The sequence below is a fragment of the Pecten maximus genome, chromosome 9, assembly GCF_902652985.1.
Source record: "Pecten maximus chromosome 9, xPecMax1.1, whole genome shotgun sequence".
NCBI classification, from domain to species: domain Eukaryota; kingdom Metazoa; phylum Mollusca; class Bivalvia; order Pectinida; family Pectinidae; genus Pecten; species Pecten maximus.
In genome coordinates this window covers 32,342,440-32,365,666 of record NC_047023.1, presented here as the reverse complement: position 1 = coordinate 32,365,666, position 23,227 = coordinate 32,342,440, and the positions used below count along the sequence as shown (strand labels likewise).

The window sequence follows — 23,227 nt, the reverse complement described above, 5'->3', positions numbered from 1 at the left end:
TCCCCTATTATACTTGTTAATGAGGTCGTTGGAAACTATTCAGATCTCCTAATCTGAACACTTCTTCACCTAGTCGTGTAAATCATTGTCCAAGATATTCCTGCAGGAAGGCATTGTCATAATTTGCTGAAGCGTCATCAAATAGACGACTGCATGCTATCGTTTAAACGCAAGAACATACGCTTCTCTTAATTCTAAACGAAATATCATAATATGAATGGCGTCTTTGTCAAGATCAGGGAAGATTTTCACAGAACCGAATAATTCGAATTGTTCAGATTGTTTGAAATCTATTTTAAGACTTTGTGTTATTTTATATGTCACATTAGCGATATTAGTTATAAGCGTGGTTTCAAAATTGGAATTCTCGCGAGTTGATTTTAGCAAGGGTTTATGCTATGCGTTGCTGTTGTATGAGTTTTTAATTTGTCAGAAATAATTTACTGTTTTTCGTAATTCATCATTCCATCTATAGGCATAGCAATTGGAGGCAAACAGACTTTACAAGGTTCCATCTGCATATTCAGTAATTTATTACGAATATAAAATTTCTATTCCCAACGTAATTGTATTTCTGCTGAAACTCCTGTACTGATTAAACAATTCTTATACAAATCTTAATCACATTTGACAATTTTGTTATAATGTTTATGTGTTTTCAAATCGAATATAAATTGGTTTGAGAATTGCAAATGTATTTCGGTTGAAAAAGAAGATTGATATTATTTCAAATGCAATTTATTCAAACAATATAATATCAATATACATGTGCATAAATTATATGTTTTATGTTACGTACATATAATTGATCATTCCAAACACGATATAAGAAGGCGTCATTATACGTTTATATGCCATAAACAAACCAGTAATTACTACGTGTTACGGGATAACATATCAGTATCAATTCTAATACACAGCCAGGCGGTGAAATAATAGTCTTGCAATACATTGATGCCGAAATAAGTTTTGATATCTTTATGACATACCTGGTGAAATATCATTCTACTCGTATTTATTACAAGGTAGATCACTTTATCATTGGAAATAAATCTAGCAATCATTTGTTCATATTTGACAAGTTAAGAAAGACACTCTTTTTGCTGGGTTTCATTTCTTTTTTCATATAGCGAATGTTTCCCTTTTTGAAAGATGAAAACGAAAGCGAAAATGTTAAAATCGGCGAATGATTGAATTTCTGGTTTTCAATTTCAAATAGTCATTTTGCGTAATGGAAATAGCCGTACCCTTTTCTTGGCCAATTAATGCTTCTTACCATACGATGTTCAATTTACTGAAGAGCTTATCTTGACAGCTAACAATGCCCTTCAGTTTCTCTTCAGATCAATCGATGGTGTATAACGAAGGGTTTATTGGCCATGCCGAATGGTTAGATCACCTGGGCTGTAGGGACAACATTCACTATAAACTCACACAATATCATTATTTCCGTAAACATGACGAGTGTTGACGAAAACCAACACAGGACTTCAGGAAACGTAGGTTTGATGGAGACTATTGGAACGGTTGTAGTCGTCATCACGATTTTACTGGGATACATTATGTGTCTATGAAATAAAGCATGGCGTATTTGATGATCCGTATTAATGTTTGTAATATCAGTGTCATTAACCTATTTCTGAATGTAAGAAGATTAAACTGAGGTAAACTGTATATAGTGGTTACCTGTTGTCATAACATATGTAGAATGATTTCTTAATGTTCTTGATCAGCTGAAACAACAGAGAAGACAAATATATTAAACAATCATGATTCTAACTCAAAATCCTTAAACCGACGGGAAAAGATAAGTAAAACTTCATAATGCACAAGGAAATAGAATATTCCCAACTGATATCACTATGGCGACCATAAAATTCTTCAATTGTCTTCATCATCCCAAGAGTATTTTCCAAAACAATGTAGTAAAAGTTCAATGTAGAAGCGCAAGTCTGACTGCAACAAATATTTTATAATCATTATATAATGATTGTCAAGTGACCACATACAATCAGAACAACGTGTAATTCAAACCGTAAAAGCAATAAAAAGGATACATTTGATGACAGAATAATTGATACGGATTTTCCGGTAGAGCGAATGTCTCGTGTCCCATCCAGGAACCCGCAATGTAAATCTTTTTCAAATCCAAGTAGTGCTAGGTTCTGAACAGAGAGCCTTAAAATTCCAGGCGTCATAGTTTGAAAAGAATAATCACTCCGTGAACGTATTCACTTTGCAGAAAATTAGAGTAGTATTCAAAATCCATTAAGTTTTGGTATGGATGGTATAGGGATGAAATAAAAGTTATCAAAATCTTTGAATTAAGAATAAAATATCAAATGCCATAGCATCCTTGCAATACTTCCATTGTTAGATAGAGGTCTTTCACTCAGGGTTGTATAACCTGATGCTGGATATGAGCACGTTGTTTTACCTCCTTAAACTGAATCAGTATTGTGTGTGGACGAGTCACCGTTGCTTTCAGGTTGTATGTCATATTGGTGGAGTTGTCCCGGAGGAGATTTTTAGTATTGTTTATTGGCTGATTGCCGAGCGGCCCGTACGCTATTAAGACACGTGTACTCTCAATCACAATACCCCATCCATAACCCACTCTTCGTAATTAGAATTAACGATTAAAGTACATGTGCGAATCTCTTTCATATACCTTCGTCATGAAAGTGGGTCACGAGGTAAAGGTGTGTTACTCCTGCCCTTTGTCTGTAAAACAATATGTACACATGGGCTCTGTCAGGATGACGAACAGCATGGCAACAAATACTGATCCATGCCTACTCTGGCGTCATTACGTAGTGGTTGAACACCGTGATACGGGCAAAGTAATTTGTTTTGATCTTCATTTAAAATGAGAATTGCTTGTCATTGCGTTGATTCACTTAAGAAAATAAGTAAGTGGCTATTGTCTTGTCTGAGGAATATCAAGTTTCCAATAGCATCCACAGTTTAAAGGCACAATCTGTTTTTGCTAGTGAAATAGAGAAACCTGCCTGTGCCAAGGGAAAGACAACTAACACCATTCCTGTAACGACATTACTTAGTAAAATGAGTGAACCATCAAGTTATGTAGCGTTGACATAGCATAAAAGGACTGGATCCTAATTAGTGATAGTAATAAAGTAAATCCTCCATTATTTTTTTACGTAAAACTGCCATAATCCCAAAGGTCCTTCCTTTAAGCGGAGGTGTTTTGTTTATTGTAAAAAAAGAATATTTTCCTTCGTTCGGTGAATATAAAGTGTTATTATTCCTCTCTAAACAAAATTTTATTGTAAAACATATATTGATTATACACTGCATATTGATTATCTTGATTACGAAACAAGTTTACATCATTATGTCGCAATTGAGGCAACGGCTAACTGGCCAAGATGACGAGGATGTTATCTTCGAAATGCATGTTTAATCTTCATATCTGCAATAAATAAATAAATGTTAATTCCATTAACAGGATCTTATATTCCCCAAAATGTCTTAATTAAACAAAAATCATATATTCAGTAAGTGAATATTATTGGAAATGAAAATTGAAATTGCGTTTGTTTTATTTCTTTTCATTTTCTGTTTGTTTCAGGTATTTATCTAACAGTGATCATGGCTATGAGTGGTCTTTCTGTAGTGTTTTCCGTGTTTGTGTTAAACATCCACCATAAAGGATCTTTGTCCAAGGGACCACCAAGGATTCTGAAGGGAATAGTCCTTATCTTAGCCAAGGTGCTTTGTTTAAAGGTTCAATTTCACGACGAAAATTCATACGCCTCTCATACCGGAAGTTATACGTCGAATTCGGCCTACGCGGCTTTCAAGGCGAGAGACAACGAGTCCCTTTTACTTAACAATAAACACGAGAAGATCCACGGGGACCTGGGTGACGTAAGTGATGACACTCTTAATGACGTTATGAATCAAAATATCAACATGTCATCATCAACGTCAAATAGGACTAATTTTGATCGAGAGGTGGTCACATACTTTAAACATGTTATGTCAACATACGAGCAGACGATTTCAGAACGGAGAACGATACACGACTGGCAAGAGGTTGCCAGAGTGATGGACAAATTCTTCTTTTGGGTTTTTCTAAGCATCACATTCATCTCTTCATTCATTATACTTGTCATTAGTCCCATGACTAAAGAGATAGATCTAAATAAGAGTTAAGACTAAATACAGTACGGATGTGAAAAATACCTATTCTGGTTAAAACCAGAAACAGTACAGATGAAAACGATTTCATTACTAGTTAAAAACCAAAAACAGTACGGATGTGAGTGATTCCTATACTAGTTGAAACCAGAAACAGAATGTGAGTGTTTGAATGAAAACATCAGTTTGTGTTTTAGATATCTATATTTTAAGTGATCAGTCTTTTCATGTCTTGCTTACCGTCACAACATACTCCGCCCACTCGTGTTACATGTAACATTACCATACAGACGTAGAACGAAGGTATCCATATATTTGTATTTCACACCTCTAATGTCTTAGTTAGGTACATTAACACCTGCTATTTAGAATAGTATGTATATTTTAATTAGGATATATCGATAGTTTCTTTAATGTCAGATCCGAACAAAAACAGTTTAGAAATTGATTTATAATCTATCCTTGATCATAATGATTTAATCATCGTTCATTTACTATAAGCGAACCTGACATCCAGATAGAAATCAGCGTTTCCATCCTTACTGTGAAAAGGTATTGTATGTCTGTGAAAAATACATTTTATAATGTCGTTATAATTCAAAATGCTTTCAATGAACTTAATATTTGCGATTCAATATGCATCCCGTGATATCAAAATGATTGTATCACTTACATCAGCACGCAATAGGACACTGGTAACTAAAATGGAGTTTGTCACCAAAAATGTTCTGAATGAACATAACATTTCCAAATGGAACATTTTCTTCAACTCGCCAAAGCCGCAAATTTGGAAATATGGATATGTTTTAATTTATTTGCAAAATGGAATAAATTGTGAAAACGGTATACATGTATGATGAATATCTGCAAATACTCCACAGACTGCATTTTGTTGTATGCCTTTTTTATTATTTAGATCTTTTTTGGAATTACCATGTCTTATTCACAGTATGCTTATTCCGCTCTATGGTAGTGTTAAGTATTGTGTTCCTATTCAAAATCCGTTTGCTTCATTTCAACATTGTGTCACACACCACATTTTTAGTATAGCAGTTTTTATATAAAAAAATATGGTTATTCGTGATACATATATTTTATACCATAACTGATACAACATTCATGACTCATTTCATCATAACTGATACAACATTCATCACTCATTGTACCATAACTGATACAACATTCATCACTCATTACATCATAACTGATACAACATTCATCACTCATTGTACCATAACTGATACAACATTCATCACTCATTACATCATAACTGATACAACATTCATGACTCATTTCATCATAACTGATACAACATTCATCACTCATTGTACCATAACTGATACAACATTCATCACTCATTGTACCATAACTGATACAACATTCATCACTCATTACATCATAACTGATACAACATTCATCACTCATTACATCATAACTGATACAACATTCATCACTCACTGTACCATAACTGATACAACATTCATCACTCACTGTACCATAACTGATACAACATTCATCACTCATTTCATCATAACTGATACAACATTCATCACTCACTGTACCATAACTGATACAACATTCATCACTCACTGTACCATAACTGATACAACATGCATCACTCATTTCATCATAACTGATACAACATTCATCACTCATTACATCATAACTGATACAACATGCATCACTCATTTCATCATAACTGATACAACATTCACCACTCACTACATCATAACTGATACAACATGCATCACTCATTTCATCATAACTGATACAACATTCATCACTCATTACATCATAACTGATACAACATTCATCACTCATTACATCATAACTGATACAATATTCATCACTCATTTCATCATAACTGATACAACATTCATCACTCACTACATCATAACTGATACAACATGCATCACTCATTTCATCATAACTGATACAACATTCATCACTCATTACATCATAACTGATACAACATTCGTGACTCATTACATCATAACTGATACAACATTCATCACTCATTACACCATAACTGATACAACATTCATCACTCATTACATCATAACTGATACAACATTCATCACTCATTACATCATAACTGATACAACATTCATCACTCATTACACCATAACTGATACAACATTCATCACTCATTACATCATAACTGATACAACATTCATCACTCATTACATCATAACTGATACAACATTCATCACTCGTTACATCATAACTGATACAACATTCATCACTCATTACATCATAACTGATACAACATTCATCACTCATTTCATCATAACTGATACAACATTCATCACTCACTACATCATAACTGATACAACATTCCATCACTTATTAGGCCTATATCATAACTGATACAATATTCATCACTCATTACATCATAACTGATACAACATTCATCACTCATAATCGATAGTTTATTTATATTTCATCAGAATTTAATTATTTCCTAAGTCGAGCATCACATCAATGTTTTGTTGTTGTTAAGGAGAAATTAGTTGTTATTAGTTATTGTGATTTGTATTGTTAATTAATAAGTCTCATCAATGTTTTGTTTTTTTAAATGAGAAACTAGTAGTTATGTAGTTATTAGTAATTGTGATTTATATTGTTAATTAATAAGTCGATGCATACGTACAACTTATGCATAGAAGCATAGAGCAGGTATACTACATGTATACCAATTGAAAATGAATGGGTTATTAATCATGTGCAGATAAAAATTCTAGAAAATGACACAGAACAATGATAAGTGAAATGTCACTTTATCTTTTTGTTGTTGTAAGTTGAGCTCATTTTCTGCTATTGAGTATGCAGATATTTGTTTCGGGTGTTAAAAACGTCACCTTTGTCCCATTTACTTTGTTTGAATAAAGTGTAGGTTGCCAAAATGAAACGTAATGGGAAATGTGTATTTTTCCCAAGTTGTAAAAGTTATCATCTTTGTATTAATACGACATTTTTGCTCTTAAGGGAAACCAAAGAGCTTCAAGTATTAAATCCTAAAATTCTCAATTCGACCCGAAGTATCTCTAATTACCACAAAAACAGACGGTATTTGTGTACGAAACTTTATTTTTCTACATTCTGCGTCACTTTCATTACTGTAAGGCACAAAAGCTCATATAGTCCTCAATCGGACATAGATTTTATCAACTGAAATTTTGCACGTTTCTGATATCCGAACGAAGGAATTTTCCTTTAATTGTTTCAATGTTTATCATTATTGTAAAACTATTTTTCGACTTATTATGAAAAAAAAAACAATTCTTGTGGCGAATGATCCCGACATCGATATGAAATGATTTCATAAACTAACCTCTGTCTTTTTTATTTATTAAGATAGCACAGGGAAAGTATCTGGTTTTCAAATAATGATCGTATATGATATACTGATTAAATGCATGTTCTATGTTAGTTATTTGCAAGGCATACTCGCCTTGAATACCAAATATATTCTCTTTGGGATATGAAATATTCTACAGCGCAGATAGAGCATACAATACCTATGATGTAAATGTATGAGATTGCATCAATATATCATATCTACACATTAACAACAATCCTTTTGGGCGCGTGACCTTTTTTTTTTTTTTTTTTTTTTTTATATATATATATCTATTTATTTTAAGAATATTGTGAAAATTAATAACGTTCTTCCATGTTGACGCCAAAACAAACTCGGAAGCATGTAAAGTCATTGTATGATGCTCCATGACCTGATAACAAAACATGTGAAAACCCGTTAATTAGGTAATGCTGAAATATGAATATATCGCATGTTAGATTTACTGACCATAGCCTGTCAATAGGATTAGACTGTTAGCTGGGCACGAATATAAGAGAAGAGAGTATCTTGACAAATATCATGACGTTCACAACGCTGTGCTTTTTGTCATATTTTGCAGTGCTTTGGTCTTGCAAGAAAACATTTCATTCTATATTGATATGTAGACGTCTTGAACTACGAAATGACAATGTTACGACAGTGGATGTTTGTTATAAATAGAGCAGTGAAGGGTCGAAACTGAAGGGGTGTTCCAGCGGGAATTTAACCATGTTGATGTACAAGATATCAGCATTGATCAATAAAAACTACTTGTACCATTAACTACGGTAAGGCAGTGGCTCTGCAGTTATTTTATTACGTATAAATGAATCATGATGAACTCAAAAATTCAACTTACATATTTGATATGGAAACTGAAAGTGAACCCAATGACATAGCAGGTAAGTTTGCCTTAAACAGAAGTTGGATGTTTTGGAAATATAAGTATTCTATGCTCATTGACTAGCACATAATATAATATTAATAAATAAATACTTCACATTCGTGGCAACAAATTGTCATGATTTCTTTTGACATTCACGTTGGAGATGAGTTATGTGATCACCAGGATTGACAATGTTGATGTATACGCAACAGTTTGAAGAGTTGAAACTAACAAACGAAACATGCTTATGACTGATATCAATAAAAAGTACAAAACATTTATCTTTACGAGTTATTATTGTGAAATTCACACACTATATACAATTAAATGCCCATAATGTATGTTGATGACGAATACTGTATGCTCGAGTCATTTCGTCGTCATCTCAATATCTATATAAACTACTTCGAACGTCAATGTCGGAGCTAAAATTCAAAACATACATAATCATACATATCAGTATTACGAAAGTACAGGTATTTTCATAATAATATACTTATGCAAGGCTCAACAACCCCCTTACGAAGATGGTATAGGGTTTGCCGTGAATTTAGTAATATAATATTCACATGCAAAGATAAAAACAATATGCGTATTAGGGATAATATCAGTCCTTTTTTCATTTAAGACTGTTTTAAGATACTAATTTTTATAACACTACTATATAAAGAGTTAAGCAATTATTGAAAACTAAAACTGATTCTAAATACTATTCTGATATTCGATTATCTATAATTTTATAATTTTGCTTGTCATTATTGTATAAAGGAACTTGAATTACCAGGTTTGTGAAAACTTTCACACGCCACAGATATATTCTGAATGTTTACTATAATTTTGAACTCTGACGTTATCTAATTTCTTTTGCAAGATACGTTAATGACGATAGAAAAGTATCTTAATAAACTATTCACGAAGAAAGAAGAAAACATTTATCCGTCATGATTCCATAACGTAAAAAATCAAGCTAATTCTTATATCAAAATCGACAATAATATGGCGGAATTTTGAAATTGCTACGCAGCTCTTCTAACCAAGGAAACGTTACTTTAAAAACCGTTTATCAAATATATCGCTCTGTGTGACGTATCTATAATCGACCACTATCTTCGTCGAAATACTTCGAGTCTTGAATAGGGGAGTGCTATACCGACTGAAATAAGTTAAAGCAAGTCAGCATCGCTAATCCAGCTGCTAAACGGGCTGGAAAACGACTGGTTAACTGTAAAACAGGGACACGTCTGAATAGGAAAAGGAAATCCGTCTTCCAGAACACTGGTTTCCGTCTTCCAGAACACTGGTTTGATCGTGGGAAAACTGGATCAGTGATATAAAAGAGTTAATGTTGGCTCAATTACCGATAACAGAATCGACGAGGGTGGGGTGGGTATTTTCTGTAAGTTGCTAAAGATAATAAGTTACATAAGTCACCAAAACCACTGTTAGACCAGTGAAATGACACGCTGTGATTGAAAAAGAAAAACGTATGAAGTCTATATTAGGAAATAGGGTTCATTAAAAACACTTAACGGTAGTTATCGTATGCTTTATTCAACTGTACTCGCAACGTAAATACATCCTAATTGAATGTCACAGCCTCAAAGAGAAAACTGAGGTAATTGAACGCCTCCTTGTTCTATTTTCACTCAAATATTACTCTTCTGTAAATATCTAGACGTCAACAACATGATTGGACCGGATGTCATATCTAGTTCAATGGTTTGTCTACCATTTGTATTAGATTGCGGCAGTCCTACCCAGTACATAGGAACTCAGGTCAATTTTTTAAACACCAATCCATTTAATACAAACAGTAAGTAGCCATCAATATGGCAGGATACAAATTAGTATTAGTATTAGATGCATTAAGTCCGTAAAATTGTATAAACCCGCCATGTGTGTTTCTAAGAATCTTAGTGCATGCGACAGGTTTTAAAAAAAAACTCTGCCATAGCTAATACATCTGGGACGTATTAAGTGTATTGGAGAATGATTATCTTAAACCAAATATCACTAGGCCACCTGCCTGACCTTGATTATTTATAAGGGTACTTTAAAACGATAAAAGTTTAATTAAAGGTTACTGTTTGTCAAGACCTTATCGCAAATATATCTTCCTGGATGAATTCTATACTAAGATTGATCTTGGACGAGTTAATTTGAGTTAATTTAAGGGAAACTTTACAAGCTTGTCTTGTTACACACTTGTAAGGATAACATTACCATTTATTAACATTTGTTTTGTGATGTAATTGTTGGTACTGTACCAGGGTAAAAGTTCGATCTGACAAATGATTGATGTCGCTGTGGTTTACGAATTGACCATATCATTGATTGATGTCAAACAAAGACACCATGTGAATGATCGGAACGACTTAGTATTGACAGGTAAAATACTAATCTATGGGACAGTCCAACGTATCGTAGGGAAGCTTCAGGACTGTCCCACTTGATGAAAAAAGGTAAATATCATGTTTTATCATATGTCAGTGTAATCTGCGAAATGCAAGACAACCTTCCAGCTATTTTGATATTACAATGTAGTAACATTAGAGTCATCAGTTTTTAACCATTATTTGATTGTTCCTCCCACATAATATAGTGCTAATGCAGATTGCTTGTTATCGATTCGAAATAAAGAGGCAGCATATAATGAATTTAATTACTGCAATGTTATTATAACAGCTTAAAAAACAAAACATGTAACGCAATTAGTGTATTGGAATATCGTACCATCACGCGGATATTACGAATTTAAATTCAAGGAAACACGTCAACAGGGAACTTAAGTTAGAGTATGGCCTTGGCTCTCTTTTGGGGGGCAGGAAAGTCAGTGGTGTGTTTTGTTCTTCGGAGCGGAAACGCATTGTAACATGCGATAACTTAATATGAACTTCAACACTTACATTACTGATTACCGCGTGGTAAAACAATCTTAATAGATTAGTTAATATCCAGGTAGGCAGATCAATCATGTTCTGGAAATAAAGACATTCCTCTACAAACGCGTACAATGAGGGATTTATATCTTCATTACCCTCTCCTCTAATTTATATAATTAATCAGAATCAAGCAGGGAATACCCACACGCACTTGTCAGTTCTGTCAGTACCATTTATAGGATACATAATGACTTAAGTAAAGTGTCTGAGACCACTTGCGTTTTCATATCATAGTTATAGCAACAGATTTCGATTTTCGGGTTGAAATCCGCCTCCTATTTTTTTCAAAATATCTTCAATAAATGTGAATAATTATTATTGAGCTGATGGTTCCGTCACATAAAAATCTACTGATTTGATGAAATAAAACAGCAATTGCACAATATATCCCCGACTCCCATCATCTTACTGTCCTTACGGATATTTTGCTTATACAAACGTGAAAATACCTGTTCTCAACATATATAATTGTATTAAGATTAATAACACACATATACTTGTATTAAGATTAATAACACACATATAATTGTATTAAGACTGATAACATATTACTTACATATTGGACGATTTACGTTTTGATCGCCATCACATCTTTCTGTTTAAGGCTCCACTTTTTCGTTTTAGCATGAACATATTTTAGTGTGCCGATATTTTACGTATACATATTCCATAATACTAAACCTGTTATTGTTCTCATTTGATATTGATAAACACATATACGGTTCTCTGCTTGCTTATATAACAGTATCCTCACCTTACATACTTAGCTACTAATGCATCAACTATTGCGTACAACCAACAAAGCTGCCTCGGTGAAGTTTGCTTAAAAAAATGTATTAAACAGAATATCTACCATTATCTTCAGTGATACCAAATATATTTCACTCGTGCGGCTAATGTAATGCGCATTCGTGAAAAATATTTAAAAAAAAATTAGCCCCACTCGTGAAATATATTTGGTATTGCTGAAGACACAATTAAATATCCTTGTTTTCTTCTCTGAAAAATTGCCAAGATGCGACGAAAGCGCTTTAGACTTCTTGTCGAGTTTTAATTTTCCTTTATGTATTCGTCCGTTGGGATCATACTTAACAATTTTATTATATACATATATAAGCTGCGGGTAGTTCTGGATAGTTATAGGTGATTTGGAGCCGTAGATAGTGAGTTCCACGCCCGGTCAGAACTCCGAGTCACAAAGTTGTCAATCTTCCTTCGTTATTTGTGTTACTCTATTTATATATACATATCCAATAAAGTTGCATTTCTTACTTATATAAAGGAAAAAATGTTGGATATCAATGCATACTTAAGAAATAATTAACGATGATTCGTGTATTATTTCAGGATATACAACGAGGACGAGGATATTTTGCAATTAAATTAATAACGTCCGAGTTGTATATCCTGCAACAATACACGAGTCAAAGTTGATTATTTCTATTCTACCATGTACTGTTTAGTACTGAGATCGACCTCTTTCTAATAGAAAAACAGCAAAGAAAACCCGGGAAAACCTTATTTCTTGAGTATTGCATTATTTGTTGATGAAATATACAGGCAATACAGTACTACGATCAAGAGCATCTATCATATGGCATTGATTTTGAAAATTTAAAAAAAAAGATAAAAAAAAAAAGGGGGGGGGGGGGGGGGGGGGGGGGGGGCCTCCGTAGGATTCGAACTCGCGTCGTGATTAACATTTATTGAAAGACTAACCCATTTTTTTTTTTTTTTATCTTAAAAATAAAATTTTAATATCCCATACATTGGGCCTCAGGGGTAAAGACTAACCCATTAGCCCACTTGGCTATAGTAACCTTTTAAGAAACGGGTGAATATTAGATATTTAAAATTGTGATAGCCGTGACTCACGACCGTGTATTATTGGCACGAGCGTGGGTTATTGGAAAACAATACATGGTTTTAAACCAATCAAAACCGGCGTTACATAGCAAACATGGTAGAATAATAGATAAGTTTTCCGTATAGCGATATAAGGGCTTTCAAAGCACTAAAGAGTGCCTGCATGCCTGTATATTATGAAACGATTATGAAATTATTATTTTAATATTCTCGTTTAAGATAGAGACAAATGACAGGGCAATAATATCATATCCAGTATTCATTCGAACAAAATTAGATCATCAAATTGCATTTCTATTTCTGAATAATGGACATGAAATTTAAAGACAAATTTTCCAAGTCCTTGCACTTTAGTTCATTTAAATATTCACATATAAGTATTGAAACGTTTACGAAACCCAGACTGTTCAAGTGGTTTCCCTCTTCTGGATTGTGTGTTTGGTTTCAAACTCCCGTGTCGATCACGGAATTACATCATCACCCCGCATGGAAGTATCATTTTGCCTCTGAAGGCACTTCTTTGAAACCTAATATAATTCCTTTCGGGCATGGCGGCTATGTAACGTTATGAATTTCATGGAGGTCAAACCGTGTACAAGTCTTTAACCACCTACCATTAAACGCGATTCGCTTTTCGAATGATATTGAAAGTATACACAGCGTGGAATCAACATATGATTTACTTTTAAATGATTTTGTTAAACGCGTATGGAACTGAGTTCTCTGTTATTCACATATATTCCATGATATCGAGCTATGGAACTCTATCACTGCAATTTTCATAACATGAACTCGTGTGTGTGATGAAAAATAGCTGTTGTCAAAATCGGCTTGATAAATCTTAATGAGGTGAAAAATCATGATCGTCAAGCACATTTCTAGATATTGATCCAATTATTTGTTTCGAATTGCTCATGTTGAATACCACAGTTCTGTCAATAATTCATCTTGATGCCAATTGTCATGAACACTAAAGCTAGGTACTAACAATATCATTGTTGATACGTTATACTTGAGGGGGAAGCTGGAAGTCATAGGCTACTCCAATGTTCACTACAGGTGTGTGAACAGTTAAATACAGTGAAGCTACCATCCTCATAACCAAGTTATATGTGGATATTTGAATAACTGATGAAATAACATGTCAGGGGAAGCAATCCATACTCCTCTAGTACCTAGGTCTACCAACACTGTCACACAATGTTAGAGACAAAGGCCCATCACATCATGCAACTACACACATTCACAAAGGTACATAAGGGCTGACCTTAAGATAGATTTTCCTTACATTTTGATACCGTTATATATAAAGTTTGCAGTCCAGTGAATCTATCTTATTAATTTTGTTGGTAATTTCTGTGAGAATATTCGATATTTTCCTTACTGTGATAGAACTGATACATTAGTATCAAAATTATCAGTGTTATTTCAGAGTGACAATACACAAAAAAACGTAATGTTTGAAGTAAAATTTGATATATCACCACATTACTTATCTAGATTTATCATATTACAGTATAATATTATTGGTATGGCGCACTTGCAATGAAAGCATGCTCAGCATTGTTTCGTGTAGAAACATTGAAATAGGGCGCGGATATTAAGCAAGCCAAAATAAATCTGGGTTTATAAAACTATTTGCGTAACTCAATCCATTGACAATGCATCAATATATACTGGTAATGATGTTGTGTATATGTCGAGTATATCGCTTTGTTCTCACCTGACACATTTCTTTACACTGTTATGAGATATGTTGACAGGTTTAGTCTGCCATTAGAATGAATTAATTTCTACTAGAGTCTACAATTGTCTACAAGAGCCTACAAGTATATACTACTGTCTATTAGTCTACTGGTGTCTACAAGTGTCTACTAGTGTATACTAGTATACTAGTGTCTACAAGAGCCTACTAGTATATACTACTGTCTGTTAGTCTACTAGTGTCTACAAGAGCCTACTAGTATATACTACTGTCTATTAGTCTACGAGTGTCTACAAGAGCCTACTAGTATATACTACTGTCTGTTAGTCTACTAGTGTCTACAAGAGCCTACAAGTATATACTACTGTCTATTAGTCTACGAGTGTCTACAAGAGCCTACTAGTATATACTACTGTCTATTAGTCTACGAGTGTCTACAAGTGTCTACTAGTATATACTACTGTCTGTTAGTCTACGAGTGTCTACAAGAGCCTACAAGTATATATTACTGTCTATTAGTCTACGAGTGTCTACAAGTGTCTACTAGTATATATTACTGTCTATTAGTCTACTAGTGTCTACAAGAGCCTACAAGTATATACTACTGTCTATTAGTCTACGAGTGTCTACAAGAGCCTACAAGTATATACTACTGTCTATTAGTCTACTAGTGTCTACAAGAGCCTACAAGTATATACTACTGTCTATTAGTCTACGAGTGTCTACAAGTGTCTACTAGTATATATTACTGTCTATTAGTCTACTAGTGTCTACAAGTGTCTACTAGTGTATACTAGTATACTAGTGTCTACAAGAGCCTACAAGTATATATTACTGTCTATTAGTCTACTAGTGTCTACAAGAGCCTACAAGTATATATTACTGTCTATTAGTCTACGAGTGTCTACAAGAGCCTACAAGTATATATTACTGTCTATTAGTCTACGAGTGTCTACAAGTGCCTACTAGTATATACTACTGTCTATTAGTCTACGAGTGTCTACAAGTGTCTACTAGTGTCTACAAGTGCCTACTAGTGTCTATTAGGGTCTATTAGTGTCTACAGGTGTCTACTAGTGTATATTAGTATCTACTAGTCTATTAGTGTCTACTAGTCTATTAGTGTATACTTTTCTATTAGTGTCAACTAGCATATTAGTGTCTACTAGTCTATTAGTGTCTACTAGTATATTAGTGTCTATTAGTTTATTAGTGTATACTTTTCTATTAGTGTCTACCAGTCTATTAGTGTCTACTAGTCTATTAGTGTATACTTTTCTATTAGTGTCTACCAGTCTGTTAGTATCTACTAATATATTAGTGTCTACCAGAATATTAGTGTCTACTAGTCTACTAGTCTTTTAATATCTACTTGTCTATTATTGTCTACTAGGCTCTTAGTCGATAAGTCTATATCAGTCTATTAGTGTCTACTAGTCTCTTAGTATATCAGTGTATATTAGTATATTAATGTCTACTAGCCTATTAGTGTCTACTAGTCTATTAGTGTATATTATTAGTTTATTTGTGTCTACTAGCCTATTAGTGTATATTATTAGTCTATTAGTGTCTACTAGCCTATTAGTGTATATTATTAGTCTATTAGTGTCTACTAGTCTATTAGTGTATATTATTAGTCTATTAGTGTCTACTAGCCTATTAGTGTATATTATTATTATATTTGTGTCTATTAGTTTATTAGTGTCTACTAGTCTATTAGTGTATATTATTAGTTTATTAGTGTCTACTAGTCTATTAGTGTATATTATTAGTCTATTAGTGTCTACTAGCCTATTAGTGTCTATTATTAGTCTATTAGTGTCTACTAGCCTATTAGTGTATATTATTAGTCTATTAGTGTCTACTAGTCTATTAGTGTATATTATTAGTCTATTAGTGTCTACTAGCCTATTAGTGTATTTTATTATTATATTAGTGTCTATTAGTCTATTAGTGTCTACTAGCCTATTAGTGTATATTATTAGTCTATTAGTGTCTACTAGTCTATTAGTGTATATTATTAGTTTATTAGTGTCTACTAGTCTATTAGTGTATATTATTAATCTATTAGTGTCTACTAGCCTATTAGTGTATATTATTAGTCTATTAGTGTCTACTAGCCTATTAGTGTATATTATTAGTCTGTTAGTGTCTACTAGTCTATTAGTGTATATTATTAGTCTATTAGTGTCTACTAGCCTATTAGTGTCTACTAGCCTATTAGTGTCTACTAGCCTATTAGTGTCTACTAGCCTATTAGTGTCTACTAGCCTATTAGTGTCTACTAGCCTATTAGTGTCTACTAGTCTATTAGTGTATACTAGCCTATTAGTGTCTACTAGCCTATTAGTGTATATTATTATTATATTAGTGTCTATTAGTCTATTAGTGTCTACTAGCCTATTAGTGTATATTATTAGTCTATTAGTGTCTACTAGTCTATTAGTGTATATTATTAGTATACTAGTGTCTACTAGTCTATTAGTGTATATCATTAGTCTATTAGTGTCTACTAGCCTATTAGTGTATATTATTAGTTTATTTGTGTCTACTAGCCTATTAGTGTATATTATTAGTCTATTAGTGTCTACTAGCCTATTAGTGTATATTATTATTATATTAGTGTCTATTAGTTTATTAGTGTATATTATTAGTCTATTAGTGTCTACTAGCCTATTAGTGTATATTATTAGTTTATTTGTGTCTACTAGCCTATTAGTGTATATTATTAGTCTATTAGTGTCTACTAATCTATTAGTGTATATTAGTATTATATTAGTGTCTATTAGTTTATTAGTATATACTAACCTATTAGTGTCTACTAATCTATTAGTGTCTACTAGTCTTTCTGTATTACAATTAATTAGAGTACCAGATTTTTATAAAATACCTCTAATTTGATATTATAGAAATCTTTATAAATAATCATTTTGTGGAAATCAGTATCATGAACACTTCATCAAAACATTTAAATGTCATAATATATTGTTATTATTAACACTCATTGTGTGCCACACGCAAAAAGCAGAATTCATTTGAAACTGAAGAACGAAGAACTCATTTTAAAATTATTCATTCTTATTCTGCTATTCTGAATACCATGACGAAGTGACTTTTCGCTTCTTGATAGTGATACTATACGTAATGTTCGTGTGTATTTTTTTTCGTGGTTTAGAGCTTTCAAATTATTTCGTGGGGACAGACCTTCGTGGCTGGTCCGCCCAATAATAACATAACAGTAATAAATAGATATATTCGTTGCATTTATATTAGTGGTTCAATAACAACCACAGCGACAGTTTATACATACGGAACGTTTGATGTTATATAGTATCCAGTTTTCCGACTTTTACATACTTATATGTAAAACCCGTTTTTTATGATCTATGTATTAGATTTGTAAAGGACAAGTGAACAGAACAATTAAAGGAGGTGTAGGTTGTAGATCATACTTAAGACAGTCAACATGGTTTCATTTGAAATGTTCTTTCAACCTTTTCCCTGTTGGAAGGGTGTTTTGGCTATGCTCATAATGTGGCACATATTTAAGGTAATTGGTCGCAAATTAGTATTTCAATTTGAGAATATGACATCCCCGATGCTTGGCATTACGTTTGCATGGCTGATCTCGTTGATGAAGCAAAAATCTTTTATTTTTCTTTCATTCTTTTATAATGTTTAATAATTTTCAGATCAAATTTCGATTTCAATATTCCATTATTGTATATTTTCTCAAAATCAGCAGTTTGTTCGGAGCTTCTTGTACGTTAAAACGAAATATCATATATTACTCGTTGTGTAACCTCTATATATCATATAAAAGCACTGACGTATGTTTCAGATATTTGTCATGTATCGCTCTGATAACCAGACATTACTGACAGACAGCTTAGAGGATTTTTCTCTAACTATATACCACTTTGTGAACGTCTCGCCGAGCGCGCTCCAGTGTCGGCAGATTACATATAGAATCTGTACAATTTTCAGCTATCAAACAAAATTTGTATGCTATATAATGGATTCGGTTTTCATTAACCTTCCATCAATCTAACAGGTTCCTCTTCCGGAATGATAAATCCCGATCGATCCCGAATAGCTGATTGGACTTGAAACGCGCTGGCATTGCGTTGCTATAACTTAGACTCTACACAAGGACACATGTATCAATCATAAGGGGACGCAGAAAAATCTGTGACCAAGGGTCAACGGAATTACATGCAACTTTCAGTCATTAGGAATTGTCAGAAAAATCGTTACTGTGTGGACGTGCATTGCCCGCTGATAAGTGACTTCCGGTCAGATTTGGATGCGCGTGAGTTGTTCTCGAATACATGAAAAGCTCTAATTTTTTGTTTTTAGTTTGAACTTTGTAACATAAAACCCAAAACAATGGCGTTAAAGAATGACAACATTATTCGCCAAATAATGGCTGGCGGTGATGTGAACCGATGGGGGAATATAATGTAGGACACTTACGGTTACCGAATATTGGCGTCACGTTGCAACATACAACAAATCAAATACAATAAAACCAGCGGAGGTGTTACCAAAAACACCAACATAGAACACATATTAGGTTAAGTTGATTGATGCACGCGGGAAGATTACTGTCTCTATATCCATATCTTAACATACACATGAAATTTATCTCAAATCAAATCGTCACCATGTACAGTAAATGTCAGAAATAAAGGCTCGATATCGTGTGATCGGATATAAAGACCACAGAATGTTCAACAAATAGTTAAAAAATTCATAAGACTAGCGACCGTACGACTGTTCTGTCCCAGGATGGTCCACGGACTCTATGTATAAAGACATCCGTTTTATTGTCTGTCGGCTTTATTTCTTTTCTTACCATCCGGGTGGTATACTGTTCACGGATACCAAACACAATCAGGGTTTTCTGTCTGTGTTTCATTTCTTTATTTGGTTTCAAGATTGTCTTTGTTTTGATTCTCTACTTTGTTATGTTCTGCAAATGCGTCACATTTATATTTATGACTTTTGATTAATTAATTAATTCTGATTAAGTCAATATAATGCTAATGTCACACATGTACCTACCGATATGTTAATGGACTCGTTATTCTGACAGAAAATCGATAAAACGAAGGCAGCATTGAACACATGTATTGTTATGGCTATTACATGTTAGACCAGGTGTTCTAGAAGGATGAGCAACGGTACTATGATCCATATACTGTACAACATGACATGGTCGTCTATACTTTCGTTCATGGTTTTGAGCTTTCAAATGATTCGGTGGGTACAGACTTACGTCGTTAACCCATACAACAATGATATAATGATAAGGCATACAACAATGATATAATGATAAGGCATACAACAATAATATAATGATTGGGCATACAACAATGATATAATGATAGGACATACAACAATGATATAATGATAGGACATACAACAATGATATAATGATAGGACATACAACAATAATATAATGATAGGACATACAACAATGATATAATGATAGGACATACAACAATGATATAATGATAGGGCATACAACAATGATATAATGATAGGACATACAACAATGATATAATGATAGGACATACAACAATGATATAATGATAGGACATACAACAATGATATAATGATAGGGCATACAACAATAACATAATGATAGGACATACAACAATGATATAATGATAGGGCATACAACATTAATATACTGATAGGACATACAACAATGATATAATGATAGGACATACAACAATGATATAATGATAGGACATACAACAATGATATAATGATAGGGTATACAACAATGATATAATGATAGGGTATACAACAATGATATAATGATAGGGTATACAACAATAATATAATGATAGGACATACAACAATGATATAATGATAGGGTATACAACAATAATATAATGATAAGGTATACAACAATGATATAATGATAGGGTATACAACAATGATATAATGATTGGACATACAACAATGATATAATGATAGGGTATACAACAATGATATAATGATAGGGTATACAACAATGATATAATGATAGGGTATACAACAATGATATAATGATAGGACATACAACAATGATATAATGATAGGGTATACAACAATGATATAATGATAGGACATACAACAATGATATAATGATAGGACATACAACAATGATATAATGATAGGACATACAACAATGATATAATGATAGGGTATACAACAATGATATAATGATAGGGTATACAACAATGATATAATGATAGGACATACAACAATGATATAATGATAGGGTATACAACAATGATATAATGATAGGGTATACAACAATGATATAATGATAGGACATACAACAATAATATAATGATAGGACATACAACAATGATATAATGATAGGGCATACAACAATGATATAATGATAGGACATACAACAATGATATAATGATAGGGTATACAACAATGATATAATGATAGGACATACAACAATAATATAATGATAGGACATACAACAATGATATAATGATAGGGCATACAACAATGATATAATGATAGGACATACAACAATGATATAATGATAGGGTATACAACAATGATATAATGATAGGGTATACAACAATAACATAATGATAGGACATACAACAATGATATAATGATAGGGTATACAACAATGATATAATGATAGGGTATACAACAATGATATAATGATAGGGTATACAACAATGATATAATGATAGGGTATACAACAATGATATAATGATAGGACATACAACAATGATATAATGATAGGACATACAACAATGATATAATGATAGGACATACAACAATGATATAATGATAGGACATACAACAAAGATATAATGATAGGACATACAACAATAATATAATGATAGGACATACAACAATGATATAATGATAGGACATACAACAATGATATAATGATAGGACATACAACAATGATATAATGATAGGGTATACAACAATGATATAATGATAGGGTATACAACAATGGTATAATGATAGGACATACAACAATACTGTGATACTGTCACGTGAGACTCCCTGACAGTCGGGCTGTTACTGGGGAGTAGGATACTGATGTTGCTAGCATTGTTAACTTGATTTTGACAATTATAGTGTTAATTTGAAATACATTTGTATATGCTTTACTGTTCATGGAAGCTAAATAGACAATAGGTATATTTTGGGTTTATATCATGATCATTATTAAATAAATTACAATATATCACTACTTAACCTGTCTCAATTTAAATCTGATTTGAAAGGTAACCTAATATGTCGAGAACAAAAGAATGTTTATGTTGTCAGGACCCGAGCACACGTAATGCAATTGTTCTAACCAGGAAGTGAGATGCTCTTTGTCTCAGGAGGTATACAATGAGATAACCAATCAGCGAATACCTTCATCCACTTAGAGAAACCTCACCTTATAATAAACCAATCTAGGGGCCAAGTAATTGAAAATATGCTAATTTTCGTTTTGAATTTAAAGTATAGGGGATAAAAGTGATCAAACTAGGAAGAAATATTTCGCCTTTGAAACTCTCATTAAGAGACCCTGGATATCTTGATAGATCCCCACAGAATCTAATAGTGATTTAAGTTAGAGCATGCACATTCGCGTGTGATCATCGATGAATCTGTTTATATATATTGGCACTAGATGCTGACAAGGCATTAGAGTAAATTTGTGTTCATCATGCGTTTCTTTGAATTTTGATCAGTACAGTCTGGCTACAAGACGCCGTCTAACTTAAAGAGGCAGTATTTGGTATATAGAGTGTAAAGTATACGCAGTGTGTCAGTAATTAACTTAACTCGTATCAGAATATCAAAACCGTACCTTATCAAATATCATTCACCGTTTAAATTTATTTACAGGAAAGGTGGTGCGAATCACACTTTGACTTACTAATTATGTAGTTTGTTGTTACTATGATACATGTTATGTATTTTGTTGTTACTATGATACGTGCTATGTATTTTGTTGTTAATATGATACATGATATGTATTTTGTTGTTACTATGATGCGTGCTATGTATTTTGGTGTTACTATGATACATGATATGTATTTTGTTGTTAATATGATACATGATATGTATTTTGTTGTTACTATGATACATGCTATGTATTTTGTTGTTACTATGATTCATGATATGTATTTTGGTGTTACTATGATACATGTTATGTATTTTGTTGTTACTATGATACATGATATGTATTTTGTTGTTACTATGATACATGGTATGTATTTTGTTGTTATTATGATACATGCTATGTATTTTGTTGTTACTATGATACATGATATGTATTT

General features: G+C 32.8%; 2 protein-coding genes across 2 annotated transcripts in view; one reads left to right on the top strand and one right to left on the bottom strand.

Moving 5' to 3' along the window:
- LOC117334951 (acetylcholine receptor subunit alpha-type acr-16-like) overlaps window positions 1-4,204 on the top strand; it is a 37,684-nt gene extending 33,480 nt beyond the window's left edge. Inside the window, exon 4 of the mRNA XM_033894815.1 lies at window positions 3,596-4,204. Within this exon, the coding sequence (XP_033750706.1) occupies window positions 3,596-4,182 (587 nt within the window). The 3' untranslated portion in view covers window positions 4,183-4,204. The remainder of the gene's footprint in view (window positions 1-3,595) is intronic.
- A 1,037-nt stretch (window positions 4,205-5,241) lies between these two features.
- LOC117333965 (keratin-associated protein 10-6-like) lies at window positions 5,242-6,510 on the bottom strand. Its single transcript, XM_033893385.1, has one exon. It carries the CDS (start codon window positions 6,508-6,510, stop codon window positions 5,242-5,244), a length of 1,269 nt encoding a protein of 422 aa, XP_033749276.1.
- Window positions 6,511-23,227: the final 16,717 nt, after the last annotated feature.